We start from the raw sequence: 12,685 nt of genomic DNA, 5'->3' as shown, positions 1-12,685 counted from the left end.
CCTTGTGATAACTGCTGGGCTGCAGTTGCCTTCAGTAGTAGAGTTCCACCAGGGTTGCCTGGCTCGGAACTCTTGGAATGTTAGAGTTTGCTCCTAACATTCTACTGCTGCTGTTCCGGTAAGGTCTCCTCCTCTTCTGCTGCCTCTGCCGGTATGTCCTGTAATTATTGTTAATATATTGATTTATGTAAGGTGTGGGCCTTTGTACTTTGCAGCCAAGCTGTTTAACCTGAGTTTTTTGGAAATAGGTGCTTGTGGCTGTTTAAGACTTTCAGGTCTGAGAGTGTGTGCGGGAGGATGTGTTTGGAAGGTGCTTTGTGTGTGAAGAATTTGGGCACAGCCAGTGTTTAAATTGGCCACTGGTGTCTTCATTTTGGGATTGCCAGTTGTGGAGAGATCTTCATACTAGAGCATCTTTGATGTATAGGATGGGTGGGTTTATGTGTTGTCTTGTAAACCAAAATGATCACTTGATGTTGTGACTTTCAGTAGATTTAACTTGCCCTCTGAATCAATTTTCTTAGCATCAGAAGTGCCTTCATTTTTAATTAACTTTTCTTCCATGCTTACAAATATTTTTATAACGCTCGGTTGAGTTAAGATACTGAGGAAAGTTGGTTACAGCCAAAGTGAAGTAGTCCTAGTGTTTCTGCCTGTCTGTCCATGGCTTAATTCTCTTTGCGAAGCTCAAATTGACATTGTTTTCTAAAAGGTTTGCGAAGTGTAACAGCAGTGGGATATTTAATGCTACCATGCAGAGCAACTTAAGTGCTATTAAAAATTGCCATAATTTCTTTCTGTTATCTTACTTATCTTACGATCTTAAGAATTCTTTTTTTCCTAGTAAAACAGATTTTTTTTTTTTTACTGTGTTCAGCAAGAGGGGAAAATAAACCTGAAAACAGTGTATGTTTGCAAATCCTCAAACGCTTGTTCTTAGATCTCTCTATAAAAAAGTAAACATTTGACCTAATTTTTAAGTAGTGTTTAAAAACTTGGCTAAGTGTCAATGACTCTTGCTTTGTGCATACTATATTAAAATGTCATACTCGTTATGCGTACTGTTTTAAATGGGGTTTTTTGTACTTGCTTATCTTTGCTCTTACATGTCAACTTTTTATCTTAGTACTGCAGAAGCAGTCTTGCAAAAAATGGATGACATGGAGAAGATGCGTAGACGGCGAATGATGGAAGACCTTGGGGTGTTCCATGACACAGAAGTAGATACTAATTTATTATTTTTGTATAAGTAGTGTATTTCACATAGGGAAATTGTTTATTTGTAATGTTAATTTAGCTGAAATAACTTCCTCCAAAAAATAGTGTAACATTTTTTGTAAATGTAAAATAACATTTGTTTTTGCTCTCTAATTATAATTTAACATTTTACTGTTACGGTCGTGCTACATATACGCTCTAAGGGTGGAGGAAATATCTTCTTCAGAAGACATGAAATAGCAGTGATATGCTGAAATACATGTCTTATACTACGCTTTCTGAATTGCCTTATGATTTTTGAATGGACACTGTTTACAAACAGCTGTTTCAGGGCTTGGGTTTTCACTTCAAATCTTACTAAAAACTGAATTCATTGATGTCTGCTTTATCTATGTTTGTTCTTGTGTCAGCCTTGCCTGTGAGCTTAAGTAGTGCTCTGTCCCTAGAGGAACTTATGTTAAAATTATATACAGCAATCGTATTTACTCTTAGTTTTGCTCTATTAAATTAAGTTCTTCTGCTGTCCTTTTGAATGGCAGGCACTTCAGTTTTTAAACATCTTCATAGCCTGCTTTCATAGTTTTTTGTTTAGATCTGAATTCCTTTTTTTTTTTTTTTTAATGAAACCAGAATTGTCCATAGTACTTTGTATATCATCTCTCAAATGCCCGTATGAATTTTTTTTTGTCTGCTAGGAATTGCTTTTTCCTGGGTTCTGCCATGCTCTTGGATTATTAACTTGTGATTAATTGATACACTCAGTTTTGTATCTAGATAAGTATTTAACTATCACATGTACTAAACCCTATTTTAGAGCAGAAATTCTTGTTACTAATCCTGGGTGCCAGAATGACGTTCCTATTTTCTCCTGTACATTAATTTAATCTTTTGTGTATATGGAGTGCCTTGATGTTACTATATAGGCACCAAATATGCCCATGTCAGGTTTTCTGCATATTTGTGACTGATCCGTCTTGTTTCTTTTAATTAGGAAAACCTTGATATGTACTCCCGAGGAAACAAAGAAATCCAAAGAGCTGATGAAGAAATAGCTGATAATCAAGGTGACATTGTAGGTTAGTTCTGTTTTAAATTTTCTCTACTATGCTCTAGCCAAAAGCCTTGTCTTAAACAATTGAGATGAGCTGAACTACTGGGGTTTTTTCATCTATTAAAAAAATCTGTATTGCTGTTGACACTACAAGCCATAGTCATGGACTCTAGGGCTGTACTGTAGTGAGCTCAGAACAGGTATTCAGAGGAAAAAGAAAATCAGTGCTTTTCCAAAATGCTTACAAGATAAAAGGCAACAGATGGCTGTGGACAGGTGGGAATACAAAGAAATTGATGGTATTACTCAGAACGAGAAAGAGTGATCTTGCTACAGCAGGAGCATGACAGTTTTCACGGTTATGAGCAGCACAGCAAGAATTTTCAGGAAGTAAGGTAGGCTGCCAGATGTGTATGGAAAGCTCCTCTTGAGCGTGAGGATCAGCAGGGGAGAAGATAGTGTTGTTCATTTTTGTGTTTAGCAGGTCGTCAGTGGAAGCTGCTGTCCTGCTGTCCGGGCCTCTAATTAGGACCTGTCATCCCTGTACTTAGTGAGAAATAACATGAGGAATAAGGTTAAATCGTAAAAGGCTGTATTAACTTTACGTTTGAAGTGAGGGGGAAAAACTTTAAGGTTTTAAGGAGAATGATAGTTGTGATTAAGGCAGTCAATCCAACGATCCTTGTAGGAGCTTTCTGGATGGAACAGAATGGGGTGAAAGTGTACTTAAGGACAGAAAAGGATGTGGTGGTAGTTGAGCTGATCAGGGTTAGATTTTGTGACAGACCTCCTCTGCGCACCCACAATGGAGCTCAGAGAGACAGTGGCAGGAGGCGGACCCCAAATAATACCCTGCTGGGCTATTCCCAGGGCCATCAGCCCATCAAAGTCCTATCTGCACAAGCCCAGAGGAGCACAGGGGTGCACAATGGCAGGCAGGGACCCAAATCAAGGACTCAAATCAAGGAGGAACAGCCACCTTGTCTGGGCCCCTCCCAGGGCTGTCTCAGCAGAGCTGTCAGCCCCAGTGTCCAGGCGTGAAACCCATCTGGATGAATCATCAGGAGGAGCTCTCCAGATCGCCTTTTGGGCTAAGCGGTTATTGCCTAGGGGTGGGACATATTGTGGGATGGAGGGGAAAAGCAGTTCACGCAGGACTCAGTATGGGACCTTTAGGGCAGGAACCAAAGGTGGGACAAGGGAGGGATTTAGGTGATTTTGGGAGGAATAGGAGTGGGAAAATAGAGGGTCAAGAGCATAAAAAGGGCTGGTCACATGTAAATAGTTTGCTGGTCAGTATGCTTGACTGACCGTGCCCTGTGCCTGATCACATGTCTGACCATCAGACCATCAGAACTTGAATAAGAGGTGATTTATGCAGTGCCCACTGAGGGTGGTATCTTGTACATGTTACACAGACTGTGTAAGGTTTGACCGCTGGCAATGAAGACTTACAGAGAGGTTCAAGCTAGATGTCCAGGTGTTAATGAGCACTGGGGTGATCTTGTTCCTAATCATGAACAGGCCAGAGAACAGTCTGTGGCCTAATGTTAGTTCAGACCTAGCCTGTGGCTCCCAGGCATGTGCCTCGGTGATCAGACCTCCCTGTAGAGCCGTGAGAAAACACTTGGAGCCACAGGAGGAGTCCAGCAAGAGGCTGACCTAAAGAAACCAATGTAGGGCAAGGCATTGACAAAAGGAAACATGATCAAGTGTGCCAAGGGCATTTGACTGGTAATGGAGAAGGACAGCTGACTCATCATTTGGAGACCTAGTTAGGAGAATATCAACTCAAGCCTTTAGTAAGAGCAGCTTTAATACAAGGCATGGGCAATCTAGAGGGAGGAGCTATGTGGCTTGGTTCAAGTGTGTGGATCTCAGGTTGTTGTACATGAGAGACTTGTAGAAAGTAACTACAAATACTATATTGAATGGGAAATAAGAGTATGGGGCAATTAGTTTGTGATCAAAGTGAAAACTCTGGAATTTTACATTAGAAAAAAAAATATACTTTTATAATGAAAAGCATGCCAGGAAGGAGTGGGGAAAGTGTGTTGGTGTAAAGAAGATGAGTGAAGCAAGGGGAAGGACTAGAGGAGCAGAGAAGCGGAGAAAATCATGCCTTTGTGACAGGAGTGTTGGAGTACCAAGGACTGGGGATGGCAGTGATGCCAAAATAATTTTTCAGTTTTCCATGTGCTGTCTATATATCTTATGCAACTTATCTTGCATTCAGAAAGCAGTGCGACCTTTTGGGGGGAAGAAAAAAAGGGTAATGCTTTCCAAGGAATAAAATTTACTTAATTTTAGTGAGCAGGTATGTGAACAGAGCATGTACATTCCTCATCTGGTGTCCAGGTATTAATGTGAGAGGGTATTATTAAGAACCTGCTAGATAATTATACTCTGGTTTTTGCATTCTTACCATCTTCCATGAAAAAACATCAAGTTACTTTACAGAAGCTAGTGGCATAAACTGTATGCATTTGACATTTTCTGATTGGGGACGTTCTAACCTGTGACTTGCCCATTATTGCTCATGTGATCTGTGGCAGAGCTAGGACTTGGAGCTAGATTACCATGCTTAGTCTTACCACTGTAGACTATTAAAAACATCTTCGTGAAACAGTTTCTCAAAATAACAAGGAATGACTTTCTGAAATAGTGGTTTTTGTAGGAGCCGCATCTTAACTAAGCAAGATGACAGAATTGTTGTTACTAAGACCGATGAGAAGTCATCCAGCAATTTCAGCGAGGACAGAATAATATCTATATGTATGCTCCTCTGTGTTTTATAATTTCTGGAATGTGTCTTGCATAAATTGGTCTTAAGGTTTTGCAGGTTTTCAGATCTATTGTGTCATTAACAAGAAGGTAATAGTAAAACCTATAGGCATCTGTGTAGTGCATTTTGAATTTAATATAATTTGCAACCGTACTTAAACAGTTGAATGCTATATCGATGTACAGTAGTTTCCTCAGGAGAAAGTGAAGAGAAAGAAGATGAGGATGGTGAAGACACTCGAAAGCGTTACGACTTTCGGCAGAGGAAAACTGTTGAGCGCTATCAAGCTCCATTGGAAAGTAGGTTATGTGCAGTTTCTCTCAAGAGCTAATTTCTTGCGTATAGGTGAGATTTTTTTTTTTAATGAAAATATATACACACACTCAACTTCTATTTAAATTTCTTACCTTCATTCTGCAAGTAAATTTTATTAAATGCATATATCCTGTGCATGTTATATTTCTTTGCCATTTGGCATACTTATTGTTGTTTTTTTTTTAAAAAATGATCTATGTATCCTTGAAAAAATAGTAATTAAACAGATTGACAATCTTACTCTTGTGGTTTTCAGTTCTTCTTAAAAAGCAGGTGTGTGTTTTTCACTTCTACTGTGCACTGATTTAAAAAAAAAAATCACACCCCCCCAATCACTTGAAACTTCCCCTGAAATTAGAGATGGGTGAAACACATCACATTTTCTACCTTTTTCACTATCCTGCTTTCTCTTAAACTTGTTTGTAAAATTATTCTAAATTCTTTGCTTTCAACAGAACCAAGACAACGTAAGATTTATTTTTCGGGCCGGTCTTCACCTGTCAGAGAGAGACACTCATTTAGAAGTGCTCAGTCACAAGGCTCTTGCTGCAAAAGAACTAACAGGTTGGTGTATGGGTAGTGACAGTTCTTATTTATCAATAGTGCTGTCACTCACATTACTGAATAATGCTTTCAAGGGTTTTTGGATTGGTGGTAATTACAGATTAATAGTATGATTATTGCTGTGGTGGTCTAAGGGTATAAAGAAAACAAATATGGGGGGAGGCTACAGTTTTTATTAGCCATTAGACTTTTTAAAAATGCAGTATTTGTGGTTACTGGTAAGGTGATTATGGAGGTTGTGGCTGAGATTGTATAACTGAAATTCTTTTGTTTGGAATTGAAGCCAGAATCTCCCTCTGAAAATCTTAGACTACTTAATCTTGAAGGATACAAATTACTTTCTTAAAACTGAAGATAATATAATTAGAGGGAGAGCCTGTGTGGAAGTTTTAATGGATTATTTTTTTTTTAATCACTCAAATACTGATTCTGGTTTCTCTTTGGAATCAGTTAATGTTTCTGTATGAAACTCTGCTTAAACAAGAAAAATGCTAAATGAAATCATAAATTATAAATTGCAATAGCAATGACAAAGGGGTTTTGGATCCTGGAAGCAGTTAGAGCATGGAGAATGTGGTCTCTTGCTAGATGTGAGCACTTTGTTTAGCATCCTTGAAAGCAGACAGTTAGGGAAGGAAGGATTTTTTTAAGCAAATTTTTAAATAAGTTAAAAAGGTTTATATTTCACAGAGTGGATACATAATGCTAATTGAAACGCAATTTGTGTGTGTGTGAGAGAGAGAGATTGGACAAAATGAGTAATTTGTTTATGAAATTTCTTTGCAAAATAGTTAAACATTTTACCTTCCTAAGAAGAATTAAATTTTACTGTCACAAGGAAAATCATGTAAAGTACTTTGAAATCAGATTCATAAGGAGTACAATGATCTGGAAACTTACTAGATCTCAGGGTAAATTCTGAGATAGAATTCACTTAAATTTTTATATTACTTAGTGTGTACTTCATTTTTTTACTTGTTTGTTTAAATGTTTGCAGACGGAAGCAGGCAGCCCACAACAGTGATTCCACATCCTCTTCTTCCTCACCATCCTCATCTGATGATGAAGAGCGTTTTGAGAGACATAGGAAGCACAGCCATAACAAAAATTTAAGAAGGTTAATGAAATTGGAGAATAGGGGAGGGAGGATCTACTTGGGAGGAGTTTCCGTCTGCCTAACCGTGAAGTGTTATCCTCTTCATCTTGTAGACTTTCTAAATTGTGGCAATATTTAATCATATCTGTTGATACTGACAACTGTAACTGGACTCCCTAAAATTGGATTTTTAGAATTGATTTTTAATAAGCAATTTGATTTCTAGGCAGGAGTGCGGGGAGGAACACTTTTATGTAATCTTTTAATGTAAAATTCTACTGCTGCTCTCCTTTACAGTAGTTTATTCAGAAAGAAAACCACCATAACAGAAAATGTTATAGAGGAAATGACAGAGGTTTTGTTACTTAACAAATGCTCTAGAAAAACTATTTTTACTAACAATCTAAAAAATAAGTTTTCAGCCCAATGTCTTTCAGATGTGTGTCTTCTGGAACACACATCCCAAAGTCCTCAGGAAGGGCCAGCAGTGGTGGGCTGCCTTTATAATGTTAATCCACACTGAAATAAGTATCCCCTTGGGCTGTAACTTTTTGAATGTAGAAGCAAAAAATCCTTGAAAGATGCCAGTGTGTTTTGGGGGGTTCTTCCATCACACAAATCAAGGTCAGTTCCTGGTCTCCACATACGGAATAACTTGCATTCATGTATGTGCTGTGTCGACTGGTATGGATATTCGTAAGTGCTAAGAGTTCTTAAAATAATTAACTCAGTTTAATGTATGCAGTGACCATTTTCCTTTATTTACTCGTGGCCATTAAGTATAAAACAATTTGAATGAATATTTAACTATTTAGGAAGTTTATGCTTATTCATAAGGTCTTCTGCATTCACTTGCCATCGTTATAAAAGCAGAAATCTGCATCTGAAGTTAGAAATTACCTTTCTCTTTCTCCTTAATTCAAATCAGGTGTCTTCCACTAAACTTTCGGAAAGATGAGTTAAAGGGAATTCACAAGGATCGAATGAAAATTGGAGCAAGTCTGGCTGATGTTGATCCAATGCAAATAGATAGTTTGGTAAGTATTTTTAGTTCATTGTGTCAGTGAGATGTTTCCAGTGTTTATAGAAGCTTTCAATAATGTGCCATCTACAACTACCTTGGTTTACAGTTTTCTCTCAAGCAATCTGAGAATTGCACAGAACGTTTCCTTTGTGCTGACATATAATTTCTGATGGAACCTTACCGAGATTGCAGCTTTCTTTAACATATAAAATGTGTTCTGTTGAATTTATCTTTAGGTACGATTTGATGGTGTGGGTGGTCTTTCTGACCACATTTCTGCTTTAAAAGAGATGGTTGTTTTTCCACTGCTCTACCCAGAAGTCTTTGACAGATTCAAAATCCAACCTCCAAGGTAACAGACACTGTTTAAAACTATAATTCACCTATTTTCAGGAGAATATTCAACTGAGGTATCAATATGTTTCCATTCTTCAAAATTTTCAGCAGTGTTGATGGGGTTTTTAGCAGTAGTAAAAAGCAATTTCTTAAATTTTCAATGTCAAAATCTTGGATAGAATCCAGAATATATGTAGGTTTAAAGATTTATTGTGTTGTGAGAATATACTTTAAAAGTGTCTTGCCTTTAAAGGGTGGGGTTGGGGTGGTTTTGTTTTTAGTTTTATGTACATGTCAACTTGATTGGTTTATAAGCAGGAAGGAATTATCTACTGGTATTCAACTTTAATTTGTTGCTTGGAAGTCCAGTTGTCTCTCCCACTGACTCTCCCCCCCGCCCCCCCAAGGTGCTCATGTATCAATTTTACAATTGATAGGACTTGCAACTAGAACCTTGCAGTGTTTGTTGTACTTGGGCTAAAATAAGAATCTGTCCATGTCTAACACAGCTAAATTAGTTCTGTGTTATTAAATGAAATTATTAGAGAGTTAATTGTTAGCTTTATATGTTCTTGGTCAGCAAAACTCAGTCATGGTGTATTGAAATATGACTTTATATTCTTTGCTTTCAGTAACTTTAAAAGTATTACAAATAATGAAAAGAAAATCTTTCAGTGTTTTGCTTCTTTATTCATTGAAATTCTTTTTGAAACAGCAGTGTATTAGCTTTTCTAATTGAAGGCTGTATTTACCTGGAAGTGCAAAATACCCTCCCAGCTTTAGACTTCCTCCTCATTTAACATCAGCAGTGGATGGTCTGGGAGACCAAATGCAGTAACTTAAAGCTTTTTAAGGGAGAATGAAATGCTTCACTATCAAATCTTGCCTTTTGTGAAAACAAGAATGAATATGCAGTGCATCATTGAAAAATGAACTGGTGATTTATAAGTGAGCTCAGTCTCAGATTCTGTGCTGAAGTTTGTTCTTGTTTGGCTCCACCGTGCTGTAACCACCGCTGTTAGTTTGTTGGCAGTTTTGGAAGTGTCTTTCTATGATCTTTTCTCAAGGTTTTGTACATCTGCGTTATCCTCTTTATTCGTTTCATTTGCTGCCTTGTGGAATTGTGTAGGAACACAAAATTTTCATCTGTTTTGACTTTTCTCACACTTCAGCTGTTACCATGGTCTTATACATGAAGTGTTTTGTTTAGGAGAGAAGAATTGTGTGTTTTAGGGATGGGGGTTGTAATAGGTACTTTTCCATTATTTTTTTCTTATGTGATTTTTTTTTTTTTTTTTTAATTGCAGAGGCTGTCTATTCTATGGTCCACCAGGGACTGGAAAGACACTGGTTGCTCGTGCACTTGCTAATGAATGTAGCCAAGGTGACAGGAGAATAGCCTTTTTTATGAGAAAAGGTGCTGACTGCCTGAGTAAATGGGTGGGGGAATCTGAACGACAGCTTCGTTTGCTGTTTGATCAGGTAAGGCTGAAATGTGCCATGTGTTGTGTCTGAGTTGTAACTGTAATTTTCTGTGGTCAGTATTTTTAAGACCTAGCTCCTTTTCATGTTTTGTCAGTTCCTTCCACTGAAATGGGATGGTTAGTGTTTCCTTTTTTAGTGGTTTTTTTAGGGGCTTGAATGTTGAGATGTATTGTGAAAGATTAATAAAACAAATGAGAAAACCTCACAAAGCAAGACCCCTGCTCCCTTCCTCAAAAAAAAAAAGCCACAAAAAAGGTTTCAAGAGGCCAGAGATGGTGTCTTTAGATCAGAGGGAAACAGATGCAGGCTGAAAGCATGGTCATTTAAATTCATAACAGAAGCTTGCTTCCAGAATCTGTAATTGAATTAAGTCCCGGCTCTGTTCTCGGTGGTTGCCAAATAGCTGTAAAAACTACTGCTATGATTTGTTTCCTGTCACCCAGTCTCAGTGGGTTGACATAGGCTGCTGTCTTCTGTTACTTGTGCCACTTACTCCATTAGATCAATTAGTAGAGATCCCTGATGCTAGTGTGAAAAATCTAGTTTAAGTGACTTTCCAGCCATACCGTTTTTCATGCATTTTCTCCTTAAAATAGTGCTGTTTTACTTACATCAATATTCCTGTGTTTTCATTCTAGGCCTACCAGATGCGACCTTCAATTATTTTCTTTGATGAGATAGATGGTCTTGCTCCTGTACGGTCCAGTAAACAAGACCAAATTCATAGGTAGTACATTTTTTGTACCTACATAGAAGCTGCTTGATCTTTGTGAAAAGACAACCACAGCCTATTTAACTTTATGTGACACATTCATTTATCCTGAAAACTAGTAATTCAATGCTACTAAATTTCAGATGATTTTTAAACAGTAATTGAAAACAATTCACTAAGCTTGATATCAGCACAAGGCCTGTGTTACCTTATCTATTTTTTTATGTCTTAAAATGAGTCTTTCACTAATCAGCATCTCATCAATTAAAAGCTTGTCCTTTTTGAGTGATTATTGGAAAAGATCATGTAGAACATAACAAAATTTAGTAAACCAGTGAATGAAAATTGTATTTTTCTGTTAGCTCTATTGTATCAACACTTCTGGCACTTCTGGATGGCTTAGACAGCAGAGGAGAGATTGTGGTAATTGGAGCCACCAACAGACTGGATTCCATAGATCCTGCTTTACGAAGACCTGGACGCTTTGATCGAGAGTTCCTCTTCAGCTTGCCAAATAAAGAGGTCAGAACTTAAACTCAACCTTAATGCTAATGTGGCAAAGTCCATCTTTATAACAAAACCGTGTAACAATGCAGTATCATGGAGCAGTTAAAGTTGAAACCAGTATTGTACAACTTGGACAAAAGAGGGATATCTGGAGAGACTGTGTTGTACTGTGGAGGGCAGATCTGGTACTGAATATGTATGAGTAAGATGATTTCAACAAGTAGTTAGTTCTATAATTAGTTTTGGTTTCACTGTGACCAGCCAAGAAGATGGGATGCTGCTAGTCACTGAAATGTTTAAGAAAGAATGAGTGTATGAATTGGCTATAAATTACTGCTATCTCATCTTGAAAATGAAAGAACTGGTATGCACATAAGAATTCCTTTTTGCTAACAAAAAATTATCAAGTCTGGTGCTAGAGCAAATTAAAATTTTTCATTCCTAAAGTGGTTCATTTTTGCTTATTTATTTAATCCACTTAGGCACTTTCACCCTGGAGTGCTCTTGCTCTCTGTTCTTGGTTTATGAATGGATAGTGGATGTACCTGTGTTGGATTGTTCCCAGGCTGGGTATCCTGGGACATATTTTGAGTATTTTGAGATCTGACATTCTTACTGGTGCTTATTAATAGGGAGTTGGCTAAAGATGTGAAGTACACTGCACAGGTGGTTTTGTGGTTTTGTGTTTTTTCTCTGGCTATCACTGATACTTCTTTTATTAGCACTTTTTGGAAAAAGGATAAAATGCTTATTGGATTGAAGGCTAGTAAAAGTGCACTGAACAGTGTATTAAACAAACATTTGTCTCCAGTTTTTACCTGCTTTCAGGAACAGGAGAGGAGGTGCCATGAAGAATTCTAGAAATCTGCCATAATTAATGTGTGTACCCGGAAATACTTAAATGAAAGTCTTGCTAAGATCAGAGATGGAGACAGGCAACATTTGACATTTTCTGTCATAATTATTGTTCTTCTTTGTAGCAATTTGAAATGTAGTGCTAGGACTGTTTTCCTTGAAGAAACTGGCAGAAGAGCAAATTTGATGAACTAATGACAGTGTCACCATGAAATTTTGCTAAATTTGAGAAAATTTTCTTTGATGAAAAATGTCGATTTGCAGATATGTTTTTTACTACAATTTTTTCCTCGTGATCATTAGGTCTCATACTTGTGGAGAATTACTTTTTACGGAAGCTATAAATGCCTTTTATTTCACTGCAGGCCTCCAGAAAGAGTTTAATGTAACAAATTAAGAATTATTAAATTTCCTCCTTGAAAAAGCAGAGAGCGTATTAAGTGAACTTTAAAATACTGAAAAGTTTAGCAGATAAGAAAAGTATTTGTATTAATGTGAGGGGGTTTGTGGGTTTGTGTTGTTTTGGGTTTTTTGAAGAGAAAACTTAGTACATACTAAAATGCAACCATTTTATTTCCAGGCTAGAAAAGAGATTTTCAAGATTCACACAAGAGACTGGACCCCTAAACCATTGGACACGTTTCTTGAAGAGCTAGCTGAAAAGTGTGTTGGTAAGTTTGAAAACAAAATGAGTTACTGCATGTGATTGAGTCCTAAGGAATCTGAGCTTGTACCAG

General features: G+C 37.4%; 1 protein-coding gene across 2 annotated transcripts in view; it reads left to right on the top strand.

Annotated features, from left to right (window-relative positions):
* Positions 1 to 12,685, top strand: part of ATAD2 (ATPase family AAA domain containing 2) — a 40,738-nt gene that overhangs the window by 9,119 nt on the left and 18,934 nt on the right. The window contains exons 5-15 of one of the 2 annotated variants that reach the window (XM_052787599.1): positions 1,127 to 1,220; positions 2,210 to 2,294; positions 5,240 to 5,353; positions 5,825 to 5,933; positions 6,931 to 7,050; positions 7,958 to 8,066; positions 8,290 to 8,405; positions 9,697 to 9,871; positions 10,513 to 10,601; positions 10,949 to 11,108; positions 12,529 to 12,619. In XM_052787599.1, coding sequence (XP_052643559.1) covers positions 1,127 to 1,220; positions 2,210 to 2,294; positions 5,240 to 5,353; positions 5,825 to 5,933; positions 6,931 to 7,050; positions 7,958 to 8,066; positions 8,290 to 8,405; positions 9,697 to 9,871; positions 10,513 to 10,601; positions 10,949 to 11,108; positions 12,529 to 12,619 — 1,262 coding nt within the window. The remainder of the gene's footprint in view (positions 1 to 1,126; positions 1,221 to 2,209; positions 2,295 to 5,239; positions 5,354 to 5,824; positions 5,934 to 6,930; positions 7,051 to 7,957; positions 8,067 to 8,289; positions 8,406 to 9,696; positions 9,872 to 10,512; positions 10,602 to 10,948; positions 11,109 to 12,528; positions 12,620 to 12,685) is intronic. The other variant, XM_052787598.1, reaches the window with a different exon arrangement.

Source organism: Harpia harpyja, chromosome 5, assembly GCF_026419915.1.
Source record: "Harpia harpyja isolate bHarHar1 chromosome 5, bHarHar1 primary haplotype, whole genome shotgun sequence".
NCBI lineage: Eukaryota > Metazoa > Chordata > Aves > Accipitriformes > Accipitridae > Harpia > Harpia harpyja.
Note: the sequence above shows the minus strand (reverse complement) of the source record. Positions and strands in the feature narration are given on the sequence as shown.